Raw genomic sequence first — 27,459 nt, forward strand, 5'->3', positions numbered from 1 at the left:
TAGACCAGAAATGGGGAAACTTCGGCCTTCCAGCTGTTGTTGAACTACACATCCCAGCATGCCCTGCAACAGTTTTAACATGGCTAAATAGAAAAACTGTAGCAGGGCATCCTGGGATATGTAGTTTAACAACAGCTGGAGGGCCGAAGGTTCCCTATCCCTGATGTAGACAGCAGGGACGTGCAGTCAGGGGAGGCAGAGCCTCCCCTGTCATAATGATGAAAATAATAAAAAGAAGATATTTATATATCTTCTTTTATTATTTTCATCATTTCTACCTCTCCGGCTGCCACCCACCTTCTTACACTGCTGCATGTGAGGGTGGGAGGCAGCGGGAGAGGTGCCTCCCGCTGTTAACATTAAAACTCCAGGCAGTGGGGTGCTGGTAGGGGTGGGCAGGGGGCAGGGTGCAGCAATGGGCTGTAAAAGCCCATTGAAAATGAATGGGGAAGCGGCACTTATACTGATGCCGCAATGATGGGCACCAGTATAAACGCATGCCCCCAGATGTGATTGGGCCAGCAGATCCAGTGCTGGATCCGCTGTCCAATCACATACATGCAGGGCCCTGGAGAGGATGCAGCAGCGCGGGCAGCGGGGAGTTCGGCGCCTGCAGGGAGAAAGCAGATGTCACTCACCCGTCTCACCGCCGAGAGGACTGGCCGCCGCCACCGCCGAGGACAAGTGAGTCAGCCAGGTGGTGGGAGGGGAGGGGGGCGCATGTACCGGCGGCCGCTGCATATGTAGCACCGCCATGTCCGGGGGGGGGGTGGTGGTTAGGTCAGTGCCACCCCAGGCAATGACCTCACCGCACGTCACTGGTAGACAGTGACAGATCACGTTTCTTTATGCCATTCTCACCATTGACACTGTATGATTTGCATGTCAGAAATAATACAATGTACTCAGATTTTTAATTTAATCTGTCATTGGAGATCATTCCATGGATCACAGTGCATTTAACTTGCAATAAACACTTTTGGGTAAATTTACTAAAGAAGATTGAACGTTGCCAATAGCAACCCATCAGAGTGTATCTAAGTTGAATTTGTTTGATTGCGATGTGCAACATCCCATCTTCAATAGAACTCCTGTCTTAGTAAATTTACCCTTTTGAATACAATAGGAAGTCAATTCAAACTATGCAAACAGCGGCGTAACTATAGCACCGCAACCCCCGCCACCTTGGGGGGGAGGGGGGGTGCTGTGCATGTGGGGGCGCTGGGGGCTGCGGTGCTAAAGTTAAACCCTCCCCCCAATCCCCCGCAGACTTACCTATCTCGCTGGTCCCGGCGGCTCCGTTCTTCTGCTGAGGGCCACCACAAAATGGCCGCCCCCATATAGCACACAGTTCTCTGAAACTGTCTGCTGTATGGGGGCGGCCATTTTCTAGTGGTCCTCAGCAGAAGAACGGAGCCGCCGGGACCAGCGCGATAGGTAAGGCTGTGGGGGATTGAGGGGGGGTTTGCATGGGCGGCGGGGTAGGGGTGCTTGGCGGGGGGGCGCCCCCCTTCTAACGGCAGGGGGGGCGCCCAAAACGTAGCTACGCCACTGTACGCAAACTACAATGTAATGGTAACGCAAGACAATTAAATGCAAGAATGGGCAACTTACCAGTTCCATTTAAACGTACAGTGTGTTACTTAAAAACTAGGCATGTAAAATTTTACTCAATGAGGCTATACCTGTGGAAGCCAAATTTTGCCCCACGTTTGTATTTTTGTTCCTAAATAACCCTCATTAAAGTAAATAGTCTATTACCCCATTTGCAGGCCACAATGTCATGACGTACTATCACATCACACTCCTTATTTGCTACAGTTTAACAAATAAAATGATTTCCCATATCTGTTCTCATGGAAGAAAACACAGCTATAAATGCACGTGAATATGTATTTGAAATTCGTCTTTCGCTCACTACTACTATTACTAGAGCTCAAATGCAGCTGACGTGTGATTACTCTTCTCTGTGACAAAGCAGGAAGTTTCCACCTGTATGTAAGCACATATACTGTAAGGAAACACATGTATCTCCCCATTGAAATTGATGGACTTGTTCTAGTGTGTTCATTAAATACATTTAAACAGAGACAAATAAATAACCCAAATGCCCACAATGGAGCACATCTAAAGTTGAATGCAAGTCAAAAGCAAATAATCTCGGTCCCATGGAGTACAGTGGGTTTGTTTTTATGTACAGTGAAGAGTTTCATGCTTTTAACTTCTATTTCCAGAGAGGGCATGGGATATTATCAACCGCAGAATGGAGCAATGTGCCCATTGTCTAGCTATAGTACAACTAGTAATTACTGTGGATTTGTGTATGCAACACAAAAAAAAACATTCGTAATAATTGATACAATTCCACTACCAAGACTTGCTCATGCTACAAACTATGTCAATAACGCTAATAAACACTCAAAGATTATGGAGGAACAGCAGTAAGTGCAGCCTAATAAACAATAAGTGGAATGTAGGACCATTAACATCCAAAGTCTGACTTTACATCCTTTCTAGTTCTCACCTCAACCTGAAAATGGAAATGTAGTGTACTTGTTACTGTGTATGCTGAGAGTGCTCGAATGTGGAGTAAAATATGCTTTAAGAAATGTTGCAAGGTTCTACAGTGACTACAGTATGTGGCCTGCACTAATACAAGTGCAGCAGAGTATCGGTAGACATGCAGTCATATGGATATGTAAATCTGAACCAGTGCAGGCTTTGGGATGGCACTTCCCCCTTTGAGCACAGGGCAGCCGAGAGGGGGGAAGCGGGTACTAATTACCCGGGCCCAGGCTAGCTGGAGGTGCCTGGCAGTTGCAGTTTTGCTAATATTATTTAGCAACTGGAGTTGAATAAGGAAAAATTATCAATAGATTATTACTGTAATACTGTGACTTATAACACTGCACAAAATGTATACTTTGCTATACAAAATAGTAGCTTCTCTGTGAAAAATATTGATCATAAATTAACATTACAATATTTTTATATAAAATGTACAAAAGATGTCTGATTATGTTAGTAAATGGATGCAAATCTAACGATTGCAAACCATATGTATTTTTGTCTAATCTCTCCATGACTTAGGGCAGTTTATGTTTGTAATTAGATCATATTTCACTAGCTTTCAACTTCTTTATTGGCAGGGTAAACAGTAAGAACAGCTGATATGTATAATAGTGTTATCTGCTGGATGTATGGAAAGAAGATCTGAGCTATATCTAATATACAATTCCATGGGATGCTTACACTGGAAGAAATATTAAATGATGTCACCATAGTGACATGAATGTATTTCCAACAGGACTATAGGAAGGTCTACACTTCTTCACAGAGCTATAAATATATATATATATATATATATATATATATATATATATATATATATATATATATATATATATATATATATATATATATATATATATATATATATAGTAAGGCTCACTTTCAATGCTGTGTACAGTGATCGGACCAGCAGGAATCATTAGCAGTAGTTCCATGTCACTTACCTAAATCCAAAGCTGTACATGACAGCTGGCACCTGGCATCTTTGTATGGGGCAACGTTTCACCACATTAAGCTGACACAATGGATTGCACTGCCCAAGAGACCCATCTGCCTCAGGAATAAATGTAATAAGGGTGGGTGGGAAGAGGTTAATCCTACCAGATTTAAAATACTAGAATGAGGCCCCAACTGGCAATGTTACTCTGAAACAATGGTTATGATATCTAAATAAGATAGGCATTGGACTGGATTTGGCTCAGACCCTGCAGCTGTTGATTGTATGTAGTAGCAGACATTACATTTGCACTTAATATAATGAACCTGCCGTTATTATCTCTGCGACATAATATGCTATTAATTTAATATTATTGTAACATGTAACTTTAAAATTCTGTATTACATTTTTGTATAGTAGTTTGCTACATATAATCAAAGTGCAATCCTCACATTTACAGCTAACAGTGTGATAATAACAAACCTTTAATGGCAGAGAGTGCTGGTCAGGATGTCATTTAGTTTACTTCAGAAATGGGTTTTTAAAAGCCGTACCTTACAGTATATCTGTAATTAATGGGTAGTGCAGATAAATCACTATAGCAGATATAAAACACATCACAGAGTAAAGATCTTTTGAGTGATCTTGGGAAAGTTGCAGCAAGCCACCATACTGTATACATCAATTAGTTTGCATGTCAACAAACTGCAGACACGCATAAAGCTTTGAATATTTTGTAGGTGCAGCAGAAAATGGAACAGAACTGAAAAGATATTTTATAGGATAAAGCTACCAATAATAATGAGTAGTATATACACACTAAAGCTGGAAATCTGTCTATGACTGGAAACTTTACCATATATATTTATAAATCTGTAAACGGTACAGGTTGACTTTTTCTTTTTATGCATTTATATTGTAGTTTTAGCATTTCCCCAATGACACACTTGCTGAGATTCGCAATGGGGAGGGGATTACAGCAATTGCCTCTGGCTGTGCCATCTAAGGAAAGACAACACCACGATTGTTTTAGTGGTTGCTCTGTTGGAGATAGATATCATTAAGAATAGAGAACTGAATTAATATCTTGGTTCCCTAAATATTGTCACAGAAAGTGTTCAGGTCTGCTAACCCTTGCCAGTAAGAAAATAGTATTATATATATATATATATATATATATATATATATATATATATTAGTCCGAGGTTTCTCTATTGAGAAGTAGGCACTCTCCTTATGCAAATAAAGCAATTCCAATAAAATCCAATTTAAATATATATTGTGCCCATTGAAGCCCGGCACTCGTGGCGGGAGATCTCCCGTTCCACGTGATGCAGTAATGAGATCCACACAGGGTATATAAGCTGGGCCCGGGCAGGTCTATCCATGGTGTCCTCCTGCCCAGGGAGGTTCCTTATCTTTGCTGACCAGTATTTTGCCTTGCTGATATCTTTGACCCATGTAAGTGATTATGTTTGTACTTCTTTTTGTGCACTGTGTAATGGTAGTGATACTATGCACTCACTATGTTGTTTGCATGTTGATTCCACTTATTGCAGGCTCCTTGATAAAAGTCTGCATACAATGGACCGAAACGTCGGGGCTTCAATGGCCACAATATATATTTAACCCCTTCCTGACAGAGCTAGTTTTTGCGTTCCTGACAGAGCCATTTTTTTCAAATCTGACATGTCTCACTTAAGTGGGGATAACTTTTTTTTGCTTTTACTTATCCCAGTGATTTTGAGATTGTTTTTTCGTGACACATTGTACTTCAAATTAGTGGTAAATTTGGGTCGATACAGTCTGTGTTTTTTTGTGAAAAATACCAAAATGTCGTGAAAAAATGGAAAATTTAGCGATTTGCAAAATGTTAAATTTTCTGCTTGTGAGACAAATAATCATACCACTCAAAATAGTTAATAACTAACATAGACCATATGTCTACTTTATGTTGCCATCATTATTTCAACTTCCTTTTAATTTTTTTGGACACTAGGAGGCTTCAAATATGAATAGCAAATTCTCAAATTTTCAAGAAAATTTCAAACACTGATTTTTTTAGGGACCAGTTCAGTTCTGATGTGACTTTGAGGGACTTGTATGTGAGACACCCCCATAAATGATGCCATTTCAAAAACTGCACCCCTCACAGTATTCAAAACAGCATTTTGGAAGTTTGTTAACCCTTTAGGTGTTTCACAGGAATTAAAACAAAGTGTAGGTGAAATTTCAAAATTTCATTTTTTTTGCAGATTTGCAAATTTAATACATTTTTCTAAGGAACACAGTACATTTTACTAGAGAAATGTGACTAAAAATTGATTCCCCCAATTCTTTGGTTTTCATAAATATCCTATATGTGGCCCTAGTGTGCACGGTGACCAAACCACAGGCTTCATAATAGAAGGAGCACCTACTTGATTTTGGAGCCTCCTTTTTATGAGATTATTTTTTAGGAACCATGTAGGTTTCTAGGCACCATAAGATGCTAAAAGTTAGGTACCCCCCCACAAGTGACCCCATTTTGCAAACTACACCCTTCAGGGAATTCATCTAGGGGTATAGTGTACATTTCAAACCCCCAGGGGTTTCACCAATTGTGGTACAACTGGGCAGTGAAAATGAAAAAAAAAAAATTTTCATTTTCACAGCTCAGTTGTATCAAAATTGGTGAAACCCCTGGGGGTTTGAAATGTACACTATACCCCTTGATGAATTCCCTGAAGGGTGTAGTTTGCAAAATGGGGTCACTTGTGGGGGGGTTCCACTGTATGGGTGTTTCGGGGGTCATTCAACCAGAATCTGTGCTGCAAAATCCAAAAATCACTCCTTCCCTTCTGAGTCCTGCCATGCACCCAACTGGTATTTTTTGGTCACACATGAGGCATTGCCGTACTCGGGAGAAATTGGGGCACAGATTTTGGGGTGCTTTGTCTCCTTCATTCCTTGTGAAAATGAAAAATTTTGAGCCAGATCTGCATTTTTGTGTAAAAAAATGTAATTTTTTACACAAAAATGCAGTTCTGGCTCAAAATTTTTTATTTTCACAAGGAATGAAGGAGACAAAGCACCCCAAAATCTGTGCCCCAATTTCTCCCGAGTACGGCAATGCCTCACGTGTGACCAAAAAATACCAGTTGGGTGCATGGCAGGACTCAGAAGGGAAGGAGTGATTTTTGGTGGCGGAATGAATGGTGGGTGCTATGTCGCATTAGCAAGACCCCCGAAGCACCAATACAGTGGAACCCCCCCACAAGTGACCCCATTTTGCAAACTACACCCTTCAGGGAATTCATCTAGGGGTATAGTGTACATTTCAAACCCCCAGGGGTTTCACCAATTGTGGTACAACTGGGCAGTGAAAATGAAAAAAAAAAATTTTCATTTTCACAGCTCAGTTGTATCAAAATTGGTGAAACCCCTGGGGGTTTGAAATGTACACTATACCCCTTGATGAATTCCCTGAAGGGTGTAGTTTGCAAAATGGGGTCACTTGTGGGGGGGTTCCACTGTATGGGTGTTTCGGGGGTCATTCAACCAGAATCTGTGCTGCAAAATCCAAAAATCACTCCTTCCCTTCTGAGTCCTGCCATGCACCCAACTGGTATTTTTTGGTCACACATGAGGCATTGCCGTACTCGGGAGAAATTGGGGCACAGATTTTGGGGTGCTTTGTCTCCTTCATTCCTTGTGAAAATGAAAAATTTTGAGCCAGATCTGCATTTTTGTGTAAAAAAATGTAATTTTTTACACAAAAATGCAGTTCTGGCTCAAAATTTTTTATTTTCACAAGGAATGAAGGAGACAAAGCACCCCAAAATCTGTGCCCCAATTTCTCCCGAGTACGGCAATGCCTCACGTGTGACCAAAAAATACCAGTTGGGTGCATGGCAGGACTCAGAAGGGAAGGAGTGATTTTTGGTGGCGGAATGAATGGTGGGTGCTATGTCGCATTAGCAAGACCCCCGAAGCACCAATACAGTGGAACCCCCCCACAAGTGACCCCATTTTGGTCACCAGCTTTGGGAGGGGGGCTGGCGCTGCGGCTGGCGGGGGGGTGGGAGGGGTGCTGGCGCTGCGGCAGCCGGGTGGGTGGGAGGGAGGGGGGCTGCCGGGTGGGAGGGGGGGGGGGGCTGGCGATCGTTGGTGATCGGTGCGGTATACGCACACACACACACACACACACACACATATATATATATATATATATATATATATGTGTGTATATATATATATATATATATACATATATATACATATATATACACACACACATATATATATATATATATATATATATATGTGTGTATATATATATATATATATACACACATTTGCACATTTTTTTATTTTATTTTATTTTTAACTTTTCCAGCAGCAGCATGATGCTGCTGCTGCTGCTGCTGCTGCGGGGGGGAGGGGGGAGGAGGGGAGCGCAGCGTGCGCTCCGGACGTAGCGGTTGAGCCGCTGGAGCTGCTGCTGCTGCCGGGTGAGTGCCCGGCGGGTGGGAGGGGGGTGCTGCCGCTCGGTGGTGATCGGTGCTGCACCGATCACCACCGTTTTCTGTGTTACCGAGCGGCTTAGCCGCCGGTAACACAGGAAACGCTGTGATTGACTGTTCAGATTTGAACAGCCAATCACAGCGATCGCCGACCGGGGGGGGCACCCCTGCCCCCCCTGGGCGACGAGGGGGGATGTCTGCTGTCAGGGACAGCAGACATCACCTAACTGTCACTGCGTCTCTAGACGCAGTGACAGTTAGAAACCATGACGTACATTTATGCCATGTGTCGGGAAGTACTTCCCGACCATGACGTAAATGTACGTCAAATGTCGGGAAGGGGTTAAACTGGATGAATAAATCTCATATTGGATTTTATTGGAATTGCTTTATTTGCATAAGGAGAGTGCCTGGTGTTCATGCCTAAGGGCATGAATCCCTTGCAGGCACCCCACCAGTCATCCCCCTATATATATATATATATCTCGCAATATTCCGGCGGCACTCAGGACTCAAATACACAAAAAGCACAGCCTCAAACTGGTATTAGCCAACGTTTCAATAAGGTTTACTCATTTTCATCAGGGCATAAAAAACAGTATTGCACTCACCATTTTATGTGCATCCCTTCACCACGTGAGTCTGTCAATGCCGGGCAGCGGGCGCAGCACCGCCCCCACACTCGCCGGCCCGTGACGTCATCACAGTGCTCCCACACCAACAATAAACTTTATGAACACTGGAACAAACAGACATATATAATGTAAGAAAGGCTGTGATACAAATATAGACATTGTTGCAAAAACATGCAAATACTAGTAAAAACATTAAATTGCATATAAAGCCTAAAACATCTTGTTTGTGTAATCAAAAGTTGCTGCTGCAGATGCAAAGAAGGTAATGGTGCAGGTAACGCAATACACTAATATGCAATCCCCTATAGAAAACAATGCAGCCCAAGTGATTCATTTAACCCTTGAGGACTGAGGGTTCCCAGTCTAAAAATCCACTCTGCCTCCCGCTGTAAGAGAAGCTTAGATCTGTTACCCCCTCTGACTGACAGGGGAACATGATCGATAATTTTATGTATAAATGCAGTAGGGGAATGCCCCATTACTGCATAATGGGGCAGATGTATGAAAGGTCGTTATGGGGAGAAGGGGTATCAGCGCACGTTATGTGCACTGATACCGCTTCTCCCCCATGTATGAAGGAGGTGAGATGCGGTAAAGGACAGGGGCGCTATGCTCCCCTGTCCATATCGGCGCTGCTATCAAAATGATAGCAGGCCGAATGTATGAACGGTCAGCATCGCTGACCGTTCCGCACGAAGCCGGGTTTGGCTTCGCCAGCATCAGGCTGGCGAAGCCCTATCTAAACAGCAGGGACAGCGCTGTCCCTGCTGTTAGGTCTGGGCTGCGCTGGGGATCTCGCGTGAACAGCGAGATCCCGCGCATGCCCAGTGCGGCCGGCCGGGGGACAGGAGATAGCGCATCAGTATTAACTGATGCGCTATCTCCAGAAAGGGACATTGCTGAAGGGGGGAGTTAACGCTCCCCCGCTTCGGCAGACAAGATGTTAATACATCGATTGTCGATTGTCGATAAGCGCTGCTATGATACATCTGCCCCACTGTCGGGCGACAGGTTGTTCGCTGGACCCCTTAAGTATAAATATATATTCACCTTGTAGGGCGGCACTCGCACTGTAATAACGACTCAAATCACTGGAGCTTCAATCAACGTTAAACCAGCAGGGCAGTTATTAATTGGTGCCAGATACTGATGCGCAGGACCATGCATTTACATCGCGGTGGACTCACGCACACAGCAATATGCAGCAATTTTCAGACCGATTTAGTGAAATTAGGTCAAATCGCTCAAAAAATGCCTGTATATCACTCCATGTGGAGGCCCCATAAGTAGCAATAAGGATTTGTTTTGCATTTGTGTGTATGGACCACAAATGTTTTGCATTTGTGTGTATGGAGAGCAGGATGTTCATATGAACAGGGATTGATTGGTGCTACATTTACACTTTTAAATGTTTAAATGTAACTTACTTTTATTGTATTAAGTCCAACCTGTATTAACAAAGAAATCAAAAAGGAGGATTGTGTAAAAATCTTCAGGGCAATATGTGACATTGTAAAGTATTAAGTAAGCATTTAGGTGAATATTTATCACAATCCTCAAGTTTTTTGCGTATGAGATACATTTTTTGTGTAAATGCACATGTAAAGTCTCATCTTGAGATGGCGTTAGCTTCCTAGTGTGGAGGTTGGTAAATCAGATTGCATACTAGCCCCTGTAGAAACCTATGGGGGCTGGAGCACAGGTATCTGCTTTAGTCTCTCCATTCTTGCACAGCCAATCCAGGGACATAATGGAACAATGTATTGATACTTATAAGTCAAAAAGTCTTCAAACTTTATTTAAAATAAATTGTTAAGGTGAGATTGTAGCTGTTATGTCTCAAACGATGGACAATTACCTTCTGGGGTGTTTTATTAAACACCCATTTTGAGAATTAGTAATTTTTCTTGAAACTATTGCAGTTTAAGAGCTACTGTCCAAGCATCTGCACTAGGGGATGTAAGAGTTAGTGTATTTTACAGAGGTACTGGGAAAGTAATGGAAACATGTAATGCACCAGGATATACCTCTTTACTTATCACAAAATATCTCCCATCCCAACCACTCCGCTCTGCACAAGATCTGCGCCTCTCTTCTGCACGGACCACTAGCTCCCATTTGCTATTACAGGACTTTCATCGGGCTGCTCCCATCCCATGGAATTCGCTTCCATGCACAATAAGACTCTCCACTAGCCTCCAAACTTTCAAGTGTTCCCTGAAAGCTCACCTCTTCAGGCAAGCCTATCATATTTAAGTTCCACATACATAATGCTCTGAGGCACTAATGTATCATATAGGTTTTATTCTGGACTTGCAACTTGGTGGGACTGCTATGCTATTACAGGTGCCTGTCCTTGTGTTTCCCTCCTATATCCCTATAGATTGTAAGCTTGCAGCAGGGCCCCCCTACCTCCAAGCCTGTCTGTCTGTTACCCAGTTTGTTTTATCTCACTTCACTATTGTAAAGCGCAACGGAATCTGCTGCGCTATATAAGAAACTGTAAATAAATAAATAATTAAATAAATAAATGAGCCAAGGACTATTTGAAATGTCTCTTATAGTAACAAAATCAGCCATTAGGTGTAAGACTAAGAACCTTTCACTCATAGGCAGCATTTGATAGGTGTATTCAGTCCCTTGTACAAGAGTTACTTGTATTGTCTCTGAACTTCTGACCTTGCCTTGTCTGTCTCTGACCTCATGTTAAAACCGCTTTGTCTTCAGTTACACTGACCGGGTTACTTAAACGGCATGTCTGATAGAGGATCTCTGTCTTACCTAGAGTTCACTTTGTAACATATACTGCAGTTCCAATAAGGTGAAAGCATTTGGATATTTAACACTTTCTCTAGCAGTATTAATTGATGCAGGTGTAAAATGTCAGACTGCTATTAGCAGCATAATACACTAGCTACAAAACGTAGACAACATACATTACTTGTTGTTGATATTGCTGGGGAATTGGCATAGTAATTTATTGAGTGGCTGTTTTTATATTGGCTGTCCCCTCTAGACAAAAAACACTTTTTCATCTATTGATTTCGAATGGTTTTATATTTTTATTCCTCAGCCCTCTTTTAGAAGCCTATGCGTCATCGCGGCCGATGGCCTCCAATAATTAAGTATCTAACGTGACACGTGTTGCGGCTGTGGATACTTAATTTCCAGAGCAATTCATTATTGTTCCCATATGTAAACTGTTTTCAGAGTTTGCTGAATTCTAGGCATCCCCATCAGGCCCCTTATAATTAATAGGCCCATTACTTCAACATATGGAAAGTAGTGTTTCCACATGTGCAGGGAACCCAATAGTAATCATGAATAAGCCCCTTAACCTGCACCATTATATAATTTTTATATTAAATTATTTTAATTATTATTCTACATCATTGTTTTTCAACCACTGTGCTGTGGCACACTAGTGTGCCTTGAGTTGTTCGCAAGAGATGCACAAACCAGTTTACAGCCACCACCAGTTCAACTGTCTCTTCTGTTCATGCAAAGGGACAATATATTTTATTTTTGTTACCTGTGGGGACCAGTGTGATTGTTTTTTATATGGGGCCAATAGGTTTTTTTTTTCCTGTGGGGGCCAATGTGTTTTGCCTTGTGGGGATCTCATGGTATGCCTTGGCAATTTTAAAATCTTATTTAGTGTGACTCAAGGTAAACAGGTTGAAAATCACTGTTCTACATAAATGCATATAGACAATACAATCTTCCAACACTTTCCAGGATAATTTTAAATAGTTAGCCTCATATACAGTACTGTATATATGTGTGCATACTCTCTATATATCTAAATTAAAAAAATGGAAGTTGTGTCTTAGAAGTCTAAGGAGGCTTCTTACATTTCTTTGTCAGTTTTGTGTCACCATTAATTAGACCAGACTAGATTGTGTTTTCCTGAGTTTAAATTTCTACAGACAAGGGCAATGAGGAAGAAACAGTTTGCAGGGCTTGACTCTAAAGACGTCTTGTGTTGTGAAATTTGGATTGAGTGACTGAAACAAGATCCCAGTATTCAAAAAGTACCGTGTGGTGCATTAGTCTTACACCAGAGCACATTGTGGCTCTTCTTTCCAGTTTGCCATGTCTGTCTTCACTACAAATATACTTTATATGAATTGTAAAAGTATGGGGTTTGGTATGCAGATCTGATTTTATGGTAAGTACATCTATCAATAAAAAAAAATAATACCAAAGCAAATATCCAAAACAAGTGGAATTTTAAGTTAAGTTTGTCTTTCACTTGCTACAAAACTACAAAAGAATATTTATTTCATGCACTTATTTCACATAATAAATATGTAGTCCACTTTTAGTTTACAGTATGAGATTTTACTTGTCTGCCTTCAGCTTTTTTTAAATACATTGATGATACTCCAGTTTTTACTTACAGCAGTTTCTATTTCACGTAGAGATATATGTGGCATGCCTACCACTGTTATTCAGTTGTTTTTCTACACTAAAAACTTGTACCCTGAAACACGCATGATGGAAAGTGAGCATTAAAAACTGAATAGTCAGCTCCCTTACTCTGGAATTCTCTACCTCTATCCCTCAGACTCTCCACTTCTATACAGAACTTCAAATGGTCTCTTAAGACCCACTTCTTCACCAAACCCAGCAAACTTTCCTTCTAACCTTCTGTTCCTCGCCCTATCTACCCCTCTGGTGTCACCCCTGTCTGTCTGCCCCCTCTTTACAACGAGCTGGGACCTCTTACCTCATGTGCTTATCCTTTCTTACTTCAGCAGTCTTCGACTGCACCAAAGCATGCTATTTGCTGCCACCTTGATACTTATGTTGCAGCAATCGCCTGAGGTTTCCTATAATCATTTACCCTGTATTTGTCCTGTATTGTCTTCAACTGTAAGTTACTGTTTTCCAGTTTGATTATGTGTACTCTGTAATTGGGCACTGCAGAACCCTTGTGGCGCTATATAAATACAGGATTATAATAATAATAGTAGCATTTGGCAAAGAGAATAATAGATGTCAAATTCCTACAATACTACATTTTCAGTCTCTCATATCCAAAATACTTGGGCAAGAGGAATTTTTGATTTTGTCATTTTTAGTTTTTTAGTATACCTGAATACCTCACTGAGATATCTTGGGGATAGGACCCAATTCTATATACAAAATGCATTTATGTTTCATATGAACCCTATACACATATCCTTAAGCGGATTTTATACAATATTTTTAAAAATTCTATACATTAAACCATCATAGACAAACATGTCATTGTGTCAGTTGTGTTCAAAACTATTTTTTTTCTGAATATTTCGGACATATCGGATTTCCACATATGGGAGAGTCAGCCTATACTGACAGCCTTATAAAGCCACCTGATATTGATCAACTGAGCCCTTACAGTGCTGACGAGTGATGGGAACGCCTGAGTGTCAGGAAGGTTGAGTGATATCATGGCAACTGGTGAAAAAAACAGAAGTGAACTGAAATAGAGTGGAATGCCTAAATCTATATTTCATAAACTCATAGATTTTCAAGCAGGGCCCTCTTAGTCTTCTTTTATTACTATATTCGCTCACAATTGGAAAACACATTGAAATATGCTGGCATTACATAAGCAAAGATTAATAATTATATAATAAATCTGACACTGGTACACTATAAGTACTAAAAATACTGATGATAACAAACTTTGTAGTCAACATTGACTATGAAAAAGGTTCTTAGCACGTTTGGTCTAAAATACATTCCCACCTACCATGTCAAGGTGAACCTCATAAGGTGGGTCCCTAACATCTTTAATACTGACAACTTATAAAAATATATACTGCATGTTAACTTTCGAATTAGGTTAGGTCAAAGAATTTATTGATTAGTAAAGAATGAAATAAACGTGGCAAGAAAGTACTACGACCACTGTCAACAGCATCTTAATACTGCCAAATAACTTAGGGGCTGTTCTTCCTTATGACTTTTTAGTAGAAGCCATAATCTCCTTCTCTAGCCTTAACAAGGTAAAATGTTCCAGTTTAAACTCCCATTACCTACAACATACAACACCTATTCAACACCTAGTAGTTAATAGACCCTTGCACCTAAATTTCCTTTGATTGCTTGTCCTGTAGTGCTTTTTGTTCAACAAGAAAACATGGGCTAACCTGGACAATACCTTACATAATGCAATACTTACATTTGTCCATCATCAATATTTATTGCTGGATTTCTAGTGTAGGACAATATTTCCCAGATACAGTATGTACCAGTGCTCAGTTGTGTGTCACAGTGCTTGGCTAGAAATATTTCACAAAACTGTAAGTGTAATCTCTAAAGTCCTATTAAAAATGGAAATACTGTATACGATGAGGAGTTATTATAAAGATTTGCTGTCATTTTTCTCTGATTTAAATTCAAAATTTTCCACATTATTTTAATATTTTGAATCAAGCTAAAGAGCAGCAGCAACAAAAGTACCCATATTGGCAATTGCTTAAAAGCGTGAAAAAAGTTGGTAACCACTGGACTAGTATTATGCTTGTTCTAATACATGTATACACACTGGGCTGGATTTACTCATAAGCACAGTAGGTTAAGAGACAACTATTTCCCTGCACAGCACGTATGTTAATCTTCTTTTAATTAATCAGCAAAGAAAAACTAACCAGAGAATTTAAAAATTCAACTAATTTATACTCAAATGAGGATTAATTGTGTAACACATTCTATATAGCTATTGTTACGTATAGCATGCGTTGTCGCTGATGGGACAGGAAGTAGGGTGCTTATACTGTATGTATGTTTGTTTTTTACAACTCAGTTACATATATCCCAGGTAAAATATATCACAAACAGCATACAGATATGATACATTTTCTTTAAGAGTGACATCCTCCATCTTTATCTGGAGAAAGTCCATCTTTGTCTGTATGTTTGCGAGTAATTTAGCACCTCAGTTAGTGATAATATGAGGTGTGATGTAAGTAAATGTATTTGGAAGTTAGGGGTCAAGCTAGGTTATAGCTTCTAGCATAAATCCACCATTGCTACAGTGCTATTTTTCAGATGTTTACATTAGAGGATATAGACGACATTTGCTGAGTACTGTCCCTTGGCACACAGCTATCTTTTTTGTCTTAAATACAATATTAAAGAGATTAGCCCTTTGCTAACAGTGGCTAAGCACATATTACAAAAGGTTAGGAAGACTTCAATAAATGTATTTTTTCCTCAAGATCTGATATTTAATGATAGTAATAGGTCACCTTGCACAGTGTATTTTAGTTCATGGGGTGTTTGGGAATTGGAGCACATTTAACCTTCTGTTTGAGTCTAAACAAAGACACTTTTATCCTTTGACTGCACAGTGAGGGACACTATTGTATAAACATCCAGTGTACTTAATCATCTGCCAACATTAAATACTTACATCCAGTATGTGTGTTTGTTTATTTATATATATATATCTATATATATATATATAGATATATATATATATATATATATATATATATATATATATATATATCTATATATATCTATATATATATATATACATCAAGGGGGAAATAGGGTGAGAGTTTTGGTAAGAAATCTCCAGTTTTTTTTAAAGCGGCAATCATTTACACTGCAAAATCAATCTTACCAAAGCTCTCACTTTCTGATTCTCTAACCTTATGACCCCTCCCCCCCCCCCAATGTTTATGATGCCAAGATTGTACACACTCTGGGCCAAATTGGGAAAACGCTCTCAAAATCTCTTACTTACATTTGGCGGTACTTGTGTAGTTTCACGGCGCCAGCATGGCGCCATGCTACTTCCGGGTGTACGCTCGCCACAAAATATGTAAAAAAAAAGTAACTTAACTCCATGCCAACATGGATAGTTCATACCTCCACTATCCATGTTGGCATGGAGTTGATTTTAAATAGCGTAGCGAGCCACCGAGCCCGCAGCGTGGGCGAGCGAAGCGAGCCCCGCAAGGGGACTCAGACGCACGGCGCCATGTTGGCGCCGTGAAACTACACAAGCATCCATTTGGCTCCCTGTTGGGCTGACTGATTCGGTAAGCTCTACATACTTACCACAGTTATCATCATTTCGTTATGTCAGACCAGATATTACAATTGGGCAGTCATTTGCCCAGCTATGATGTCAGGGTTGGTGGTCCTTGCAGTCAGGCACGGAAGGTTGGTGGGTCACCTGTACACACATATCGATACACATTCGTCAATGAACAACAGGTATATTGTTCATTACTAGAACAAACAATAAATCTTTCCATTGTGTTACAAAGCACAAATGTGTCATACTGTATGAGTGAGAAAAAATAATGAATAATGGTGTCTGCAGCAGATTAATATAAGGGGATATAGCTACATGAGTCAATAGAATTAGCTACCTTTTTTGGGAAACATTAAAGTGAAAAGTTTGAAAATTGAACCCATACTGTTCAGCTGTTTCTGACTATGAGAGCGTTTCTGGCAAAATAATCTTAGAGGACTTTGCATAACAATCTCCGGGCTGAGGAGGAAAATTGGGCATAATGGTTGGATCAATAGTAAAAGAAAATGGAACTAAAATCAATAAAGCAGCATGAATTCATCATCATAATAATAATGTTCTGACATTAGATTAGAACTCAGTTTTGTTCTCCTAGCATGTTGCTCACCTGCTCTCATACTCTTGGAAGTAGACAATAGTTTGATTTTAGAAAGAAAAAAAAAGGGCAATTAACTCATTCATGTCTGGATTCTACAAATAGCTACAAGATTATAGGATAACTTACATTACATTCAGAGCAAAGATGAGCAAATATTCTGCATTTCTTGCATTATCCAGTCACAAGTTAGTGCAGGACAGTATTCAGGTTTTGAGGTGCCAGCCTCCCTAAATCCATATTCTCTAGTTGTCTGTCCTATAGATGTATTTTTAATTTATATTTTCCTATTATGTATCCAATTATCAGTGAATATTTCAATATTGGCCCATGTGGGTTTAGCTCTTTGTAAAAAATTTTTTTTTTAAATTACATATGTATTCTATGCTTGAATGTCATGAATCTGGATATTTGAATTTTAATCAGCTAATAGCATTAATTAGCGACCTTTTTGCAATGTTATCAGTTGACAGTAAAACGCATGCTATACAAAAATAGTTTAAATTACAGTCACAAAGTACTATACGGTGGTTCCCAAACTCTCTTGAATCACAGCACCCTAGAGTATCCTTGTATTTGTCACAGCATCCATGGCCAAAACCTTTTCATTGAGAAATTCAGAGAAAAATAATAATTAAGTAAATTTTGCGTGTCTATCATCTTTAGGGTCAATTATGTGGTTGTGGACACGTTGTTTTTCTGTTTGTCCATACTGTATATATATATTATTGGCAGCTACCAGTGCTGGTTTTGCTCATCAAATTGACCATAAATTTGATTTGTACCCGGACCACCAACCTTTGAAATGCTGGTAGTGCCTGAGGCAAATACTTTGACACTCGCTGACCTAGTTTACATTGACACATATTCCCTTTTAACTAAGTTATATGATTATGATCAAAATATTGTAATTTTTTGGTCATATGTTGTGATCCATCATTCATCCATCTTTACTAAAAAGCTGGTCTCTCCCAACTCTATACAGTGGCAGTTGGCACATATTTCAGAAATGAAAAGCAAATAAGACCACCTCATATCATAATCTTTTAATATTTAATCAATGATGTGAAATTTTGGGCCTCATTTGTTTTTATCAAAACAAGGGTGGTTACTTTTCTATGAGGATGATGAGGAGATGACATGAGAATGAGTTTCTGATACTTTGAAACAAAAATACTTTTTAAAATTACCTAGAAGCCGTTGAACTTCACTCCCAAATAAACCCCTTCACTGAGTAGGGTCCTGGGTCTTGCCACCTGCATTTACTCGTATGCAGAAGAAATTTCTTCGGTACAGTTTCCGTCTTGCCATTGGCACTAATCACCTGAGAATCTGGTCCTAGAAATAGGGGGGGTTTAACTAATGGCCAGGTGGCCTCTAGTTGAAGGGCGCCTACACGGATGGTTTGGCAAGCTGCTCCTACTGGGGGTGTCAAACCCCGGGTATAGTATGCAAATGGAAAAAAAGGGTGGGTGGAGCGCTATGAGCAATAATGGTCCTAGAAATGTTATATACTTTTTTTTTTAAAGATTGCAAACTTTAACACTTTGCCAGAGAAGTGATGAGGGACATAGTAGCTATTTATCTTACCATCCCTTGCACCCAGAAAATTGAGGAACACTTGAAAAAAGAAGTCCCTCCATAGAGATTATTGCCTTGCAGTCAGTATGATCACGAGTCAAACCTCCCCCCCCCCGCCCCGCACTATAGAAAAATCATGGAGTCCAGTGATGAACAAAGTTAACAACGTTTTTCCTCCAACTGGGCTTCCATGAAATCAGGGCCATTCATTTTAGAAAGATGGGGTCTCAGTAGAATGTATTGTCTGGATATCATCTACAGATGCGCTACAAGTCTAGTTACACAAAAAGCATTAGCTTTCTGTGACTCAGGGTGCAGAGCGTATTTGCATGTGACATTCCCCATCTTTGTTAGGGTCTATGTCACGTTGCTGATGGCAGTGTGATAAATCAGGGATGGGATTTATTTTTGCACATACACAAAGTATTCCACTAACTAATGCAGCTTTTTGCAACCACTGTGCCATGGCACACTAGTGTGCCTTGAGCTGTTCTCAAGTGTGCCACCAGGTCTAGAGGTGCACACCAGTTTACAGCCAACACCAACAGTTTAACTGTTATTTACTGGTCTCTTGGTTTCATGTGAGGCCAATGTTTTTGTTATCTGTGGGGACTTATGTTATTATTTTTTTCTTATATATAAGGGCCAATAACTTTTTTTCCAGTGGGGGCCAATGTGTTTTCCCCTGTGTGGTCTGATGGTGTGTATTGGCAATTTTAAAATCTTGTTTGGTGTGCTGGGAGTTGAAAAATGTTGAAAATCACTGTTCTAATAAGAATGGATTTGTTTTATAGAACTATAGCAGAGGCACTGGAGGAAAAGTACATTTCAGTCAAATAATGACTGTGTTGCTGTCATTATGATTGAAACTTCAGGATTTCAGACTCTGCAGAGCGGGTCTGTAGAGACTACAGGGGAGAAATCCAGAGGCTACAGGGGATCAATCGTGGGAACAAGTGGCAGACCAGTGGGGAGAAGGCATTAATGTTTTGAGTGCTTCTCAAAAGCAAAAGTGTATAAAAAGCTTTAGAATGCAGAGTACTGATATCTGTCATGTCCGACTGGTATACTTTGATTATTTAGAAACTATAGAAATATTGGTGGAAAAGACATATGGAACCACTCTATGATATAATGTACTTACATTGGAAAATCCACAATCAGTAAGTTTTACGACTTATCCCATGTACTGCAAAAAAGACAAGGTTTTGAATGATTCTACTAATTTCATATTTATCCTTATCTGTAAGAGCACTTTGACTTAAAATCATTAACCAAATGGGACATGTCCTTACACTCGCTATTGTTTTTCCATAGGCCACTCTGAAATCTCATCACTGTCTTGCTGTAAATATGTCACAGTACATGCTTAATCTCTAACGTGAAGGACACATGATAAGGAGACAACTTTGATGCATAAATGCAGGAATTATTGCTATCTGTTGAAACTCTAGAGTTCAATTAGGAGAAAATAGACAGACAGGACTGTTAACTTTTTGAATGGCCTTTTCCATCAAGGAACATTTAATTAACAGTCATATTAACCTTTTTCCAAGACTGAAATAGCTGTAAAACAGCAGTGCCACTTAGTCATAGCTTCAACATTCATCCAAGCACAGTCTACCTGCTGCTGCTGCTGCTATTTAAGGTGCAATACTAACACAGCAGCAGTGTTCACTTTCAGATAGTTAAAACATACTTAATTGTCAGTGATGTCACTGGCTGAGAATTGGGGGTCTGTTTTGGAGCATGTTGCAGTATGTTACAGTAGTTCATTTTAACATGTTTGTAAATAGTTTTCATTTAAGGTTAAAAGTAACATTTGGGAACTGTGATACATGGACCACTGGTACTGTAGGTGGCCAGGGAGCCTACATCAGGTGTCCCTATAAAATAATATATACAGTACAAACACACACAGTGGCAGAGATCTATGGATTGTTACTATGAATATGGATCCATCAGCATGTATGAATACCCATTTTGATGTTCAGGAGTAGATTCATTTTTTTTTCGGAAACACCCCTTCAGCTTTGCACCCAGTATAAAGAACACTTTTAACTTAGACATCAGAAAGAACAATTGTTTATTATATGCCATATACTGGGACCAACCACAAAACAAAGCCTTGTATCCATGACAGGCAGCAGTGAGGCGGTTTTCAGGTTAGAGAACCTAGTCTGGTTCACTAGAGGCAACTTGAGAACACAAAGAGAGACGCAGAGCAGATGTTCTCTCAATGGGCACATACTTTCTCTTCTGCTTTCATCATATTCCGAGCATTTCTCACCTGCTTACACAGCTCACTGTGCTTTATGTATTATTGTCCTTTCATATTTAGTTTACTGCATGGCTTACAGTGCACTGATGAGCTGTATCAAAGTATATGAGACTCAAAATTAGCATGTTATGTGCCTTCATAATGCATTTCATTTGTATTTTAAAGCAACATTTATTGTCAAACTGTCACATTGCAGTAAAATGTACATTATCCAGCATCATCTATACCGGTTTAGGGTAATCTGAAGACAGTGGTGGTTTAGGGCAATGGTTTCCAAACTTTTTTGAATCATGGCGTCCTAAAGTATCAGAATGTTTTTGACGGCACCCCTAGGCCAAACGTTTCTTATTGAGAAAATATATTAAAAAAATGTAATTTTATTTATAGGTCATCCATAGGGTTAGTTATGTGGTGAGACATGATTTGCTTCTGTTTGTCCACATATATCATAATGACAAGCCAGAAGATTTAGTTTTGCCTATTACAATGACCGATTTGATTTTAATTAATTTCAGAACACCAACCCGAGGCACCCTTGCAAGTGTCTTATGGCACCCCAGGGTGCCAGGGTGCACAGTTTGGGACCACTGGTTTAGGGTATAGCAGACTGAGGCAGCAAAATGACACTGGTAGATTGGAGACATGCATGGTTTAATATAGAGAAAATGGGTTACCCTGAACTCTGGCTTATTAACATACATTGTGTCTGATGGTGACTTTATGATAGGTGGGGATATGTAACAGGAATGGCATGTTAGCCACACTTGCTCATCCTGGAAGGAGCAGCCAGGTCTGGGTTCAGTGAGTGTAGACTCAGGGCCAGATGTATCACACTTCAAAAAGTGATAAACCGCAGAGTGATAACCAACCAGCCAATTAGCGCCTAACTGCCATGGTACCGGCTGGGTTTGAAAAAATGACAGGTCGGAACTCATTGACTGGTTGTTTATCACTCTCCACTTTATCACTTTTTGAAGCTTGATACATCTGGCACTCAGTCACAGCCCCCACCCCCTAATTTACAATGCTTGCATTACCGACATTGTAAAGTGGGAGCGGGGCTATGAAGTCATACAATGTTATTGCATCATTGCCCCTTTCACTTTTCATCTATGAGCATGGGTAAAAGAGGGGGTGGTGGATCAGCCGGATGCATAACACTTCCCCACTTTTCCAGGTGCCTGGGAGTGCCTTTCCTGGAGTGTAGACAGTTATGATCTTAGCACCAGGTGGTTACAATTGCAGACAGCTGTGGTCAGCCAATAACATTCCATTCCCTCCCTGTAATCTTTCAGTTTAAAAACAGCAATTTGGCTTATTATTGGCAGTGTATGCTTTATAAGGTACATATACCAACCTATACATTAATTTGAGACTACCATTTGAATAATGTATAGTAATTAATGGTAGCTGCAATGCCGACTACATAGTGCGGGGTAGGAACATTAGTACATATAAACATACATCTTAAGATGTATGTAAGATATATGCTAGCCTGTTTTATTCAGGGATCAGTATAACTGTATCTATCACAAAAGCCTTGTGCAACTAGAACTCAGCATTAGGCATCAGTGTCCTTCTAAGCCCGCTTCTGACTCCCATTGCCTAGGTTTCACAGGAGTCTGGGGGCGGGCTTTGAAGGACAGTGAAGCCAAATGTAGCATCCTCTTTGCAGTCAGTGGCAGCTGTGATAGACACAGCACTGCCGATCCCTAGGGATCTGCAGCCAGCACACACATTACATACATATTAACATGTGTGTTTATATGTGGTAACCGGCTGCTTTTGCAAAGTATGAGCTGCAGTCCAGGGGGGACTGGTATGCTTTAATAAAAAGGTATATATTAAAAACACATTCAAAGCTGGGGAGACTGGTTGACAGTCCCATTGGGACTTCCCCCTGCACTATGGGGCTGAAGCCGCTACTGATGCTAATCCATCTGCATTTCCCTAGTGTGTTGTTATCCATATTTGTTTAAACACATGTGCAAGCAACTAGGCCAAAATGAGCCCAATACACTAAATGTTCCATACAATCTGTGTGAACTAATGCAATATAAAAGCACATACTTTGTTATGTGCTGCTGACAAGTTTTATTCTTCAAAATCCCAGTTGTGTTATGAAAATCTCATTTTTTATGGTTTTGCAGCATTTACTTTTACACTTTCAGTGTGTTGATCTGATCATAATGAAACATTGATATTTCAGTAACATGCATGGCTTTCCAGAGAAAGAGGATGTGAGAAAGTAGTCAGTAATACCATTTATCCAAAAGGGATAACCTAGATGAGCCACTTTGCAAAGCTCATGGGTCAAAACAAATCACAAGGTGCTTAATTATTGGTGACTGTTTCACAGCTTGGCGGAGATAAAAATTGTAGTTTCAAATATAATTTTTGCATAAAAGATGTATGTTAAAAAAAAAAGTTGGTTTTGCTAAAATACTGTCGAACTAATAATTCATCAAACTGAAAAGGGCTAGAACCATTAAGAGCGGAGGATGCCCGTCCAAGTGCAGTCTACATCAGGGACCCCTCTTCTCTAGCCGGTAGCGCTCTAATGATCACTAGTAGACTCTGGTGCTGTATGGTTTTTCAATAGCACAAGCGCAAAATGGCAGGAAAATGGCCACTGCGCTACTTTCCAGAGGCAGATTTTTCACAAGGCAACTTAGGCGCTTGCCTAGGGCCCAGCAGGTCCCAGGGGGCCCCATAAATATATCCTGGCCATCCAAAATGTTCCCAGAGGAGCGTTATGTGACTAACATGTGACATTATGACATCACATGGACCTGCCCACACTCCAAACGTCCCTTTGATGTTTTTGATAGGATAAGAAATAACTGTTACGTAAAGCGGACAGTCAGTTTACATTAAATGAGACACAGGTATTACGCCTACATGCAAAAGACCTAGGGTGAGATTTAATGGGATGAGAGATTCAGAAAATTAGAGATTTGGAGAGAAATCTCCAGTTTTTTTAAAGCGGCAATCATTTACACAGCAAAATCAAACTGGATTAGCAGTGTAAATGATTGCTGCTTTAAAAAAAACTGGAGAATTCTTACCAAATCTCTCACTTTTTGAATCTCTCATCCCATTAAATCTCACCCCTAGAGCCTGATTCAGATTTGTAGGCAATGCCGATGTTCAAGCAGCTGAGCATGTATCAGTAGGCTGTGCATACGCTAAGGTACTCTATCCATGTCACTTGTAATCTGCAGCAAAAATATAGTGCTATGGATGGTTGGAGGGAGGAGGGCCCCAACTTGTTTTGCCAAGGCCCCATGAGGTCTAAATCCACCTCTACTATTTTCCAAGTGATTTGTTCAGCACTACCTACAGTATATGGTATTGGGAGAGTTAAATATTGAAGAAATAGGTGCAGTGTGTGCAGTGTAACCCGGCACCACACACACACTGTACCCATTTTACGCCACTGGGTAGAACTATAATCACTAATAAATGCAGTGTGGTCATAAAATGTTCTTCTTACACATTTAACTTAACAGACTTTCTTAAGATAACTGAAGATTTCATCTAATTTCGGCCCCACTAAATAACATATTGTTGATACATAGAATAATTGTTTCACGTTTTCGCCTTGGCATCATATAATAATGAATGAGCCAGAGTAATGCACTTTTATCACAAACCTGTTTTATGCTTTGACTACAGATTTTCAGGGCTCATTTGCATTTTGTAATCAGATCCTTTTACCTGCTGAGTTATATTTCTATGACTTTGGCTTTTGCTTCTTATAAACTGATTAGACTAAGACATTATGGAGAGTCATGCTTTAAAGTGCTGACAAATAATTTTGGCAACAACAGTGAGAAGTGACCTCTCTAACTTTTTATGAATTAAGATGAGTTTGACAGTTTTTTTTTTTATTGCCAAGCAGAGAGCCAATGAGAGCTCAGTGCAGTGAAATTGCAGTACCTATTTGGCATTCTGTAAGTGCTGCCAAGTTAATTTATTCACCTACAGTATTATAAAATGCTGTAGTTGAAAACGTATTGTGGAAAGGTATCAGTATCACCTCTCAACATTCAAACTATTTCTGTATTTTCTGTACAATTACTCTTTGTTAAATATACTCTTTGTTGAAATATTCTAACATAGAATGGAATAGACACAATCCCAGATCACGGAATATAAAGGTCAGCACAGACCTGCCTCTGTGTCAGTTGAATTGTACTGAAATTACGAATACCTGGGATATAGATACCTCCGCTGCAGATAATTCAAGCAGTGTATTCCTGCCTTATCTGCAATGGAGCTTGCTTAAGATGCCCTTGTCACAATGCTCTAGTTTCTGTAACAAAACTTTTCCAGCACTTCAGGTTTTATTTGTTAATGGGTGAGAAGCCCTATTTCTGGCTAAAACTTTTCCTTCTATCTACCCTATGATCCGCTTTGTCTCACTGGTGAAAGATTCCAACAGGAATCTTATATAATAAGGATCAGGGTGGTAGAAGTATATCCGCTATCCTTATTCTGATATCGCCACCTCAGGATGACCATAACAGTCAAAAAGCAATACAAAACATGCAATACGATTAAATAAACAATTTTTTTAACATAACCGTTCATTTATATTTTATATTTGTTTACATTCTATTTTACTTCTTTGTCAACAAGTGGAAATATAAAAACACATTATTGCCTTCATCACCATGTATGAATGGCTGAGTATCTAGCCACAAGATTTTATTTATACAGTATAGCCTTAATTGTTTTTTTTTTTTTTTTATGTTATAACTGCAATAACCAATGAAAGAGAACCATCTTTATCACCGTATATTAATAAACAGGCCATTTGCCACATGATATTGTATGGTTTGTTCAGGTTCAACAGTTTTTCTTGACACTTACAACTAACAATAGGGTGTGAATTAACTAAGATAGTTCTATTGAAGATCAGATGTTGCCCATAACAACCAATTATATTCTATCTATTATCTTCTACCTGTGGCTCTCCAGCTGTTGTTAAACTACTCATCCCAGCATGCCTTGCCACAATTTTAGCATTCTCTAATAGAAAAACTGTGGCAAGGCATGCTGGTACTTGTAGTTTCAAAACAGCTGGCGAGGCACATGTTGGCAAGGCCTGTTCTAGAAGGTACTAAGTAAATAAGAAGTAAAATATGATTGGTTGCTGTGGGCAACATCCCATCTTCAATACAACTCCCATCTTAGTAAATTTACCCCTAAGATGTCTTGTTGTTGTTATAATGTTATATAAAACATAATTTCTGTGTTTCTTTCTCTGTTTAGATCCGCGTAGATGGCCCGATCAGTGGAGCTCTGCAATATGAAACTATCCAAGTTGTCGACTCTGGTCCTGTATTACGGGATATGGCATTCACGAAGAACGAGGAGCAGCTTTTCATCATGTCTGAGAAGCAGGTTGGTTCTGCTTTATAGGTTTTTTGGTGCATGATAATACATGCAGTATTTGCTGTAATTGTTGCCATGCTCTTTAGCTGCTGAATGTATCCATATTGTAGAAAGATACATGATTACTGATGAACAATTACACACAGTTGACCCCTATGTTCTGGATTGGTGTTTCTTTATTTTTCTTTTGTAGTCATTTTGTCCTTTGCCAGATGCCTGTGGCTAAACAAAACATAACACCATGTGCTTGGGAGAGCCTGCAGCTGGCGAGACTCCAGTCATGCCTTCTGTACCAGGACTTATACACATGGTTGTGCTCCTGTCATCTGCTAAAAACTCCAAACAAACATGACAGCTGATCTCTGTGCACCAAAATTGTTGCCCTTGATGCAAGCTGACGGGTAGGCGATCTATGACCTACTATTACAGAAAGATTCCAGCCCAGGTTAGACAGCTAGGATTGGGAATAGTTTGGACACTTTTGCTAATGAGATGTTCGGAGCATATGTTCAATAGGCTATTTTCTATTTATACTAAAATCTAATTCTCCTATGAGGGTAATGGCTTTTCATGCATTGCCATGGTTACTACACGCAGTCTGTTGAGAGGAATGATGAGGTGTCAGGAATGGGAAGGACACAGTGGTGTGAACAGTAGGGAAATGTAACAGAATGTGTTGCATCCAAAGAAGTTTCAAAATTAATGAGGACCTCAGAGTGGAATAATTGCTGCTCTCTATCCTGGCTTATGGTTCTTTTTCTCTTCATAATTAATAATGAAGGGACCCTTCCTACCTGTGATACACAAAGTACATTGATGGCTCACTGTGAGCCCTTTCTACACAGGATCAAGAGAAAATGTTGTTCGTGATTTGCAAACAGCATTTACTATGGCAAAAGCAAATGTA

General features: G+C 39.8%; 1 protein-coding gene across 2 annotated transcripts in view; it reads left to right on the forward strand.

Moving 5' to 3' along the window:
* Positions 1-27,459, forward strand: part of PLXNA4 (plexin A4) — a 602,161-nt gene that overhangs the window by 285,322 nt on the left and 289,380 nt on the right. For both annotated transcript variants that reach the window (XM_083183332.1, XM_083183333.1), the window contains exon 4: positions 26,430-26,561. In XM_083183332.1, coding sequence (XP_083039458.1) covers positions 26,430-26,561 — 132 coding nt within the window. The remainder of the gene's footprint in view (positions 1-26,429; positions 26,562-27,459) is intronic.

The sequence above is a fragment of the Crinia signifera genome, chromosome 4, assembly GCF_055691185.1.
Source record: "Crinia signifera chromosome 4, ASM5569118v1, whole genome shotgun sequence".
Taxonomy (NCBI): Eukaryota; Metazoa; Chordata; class Amphibia; order Anura; family Myobatrachidae; genus Crinia; species Crinia signifera.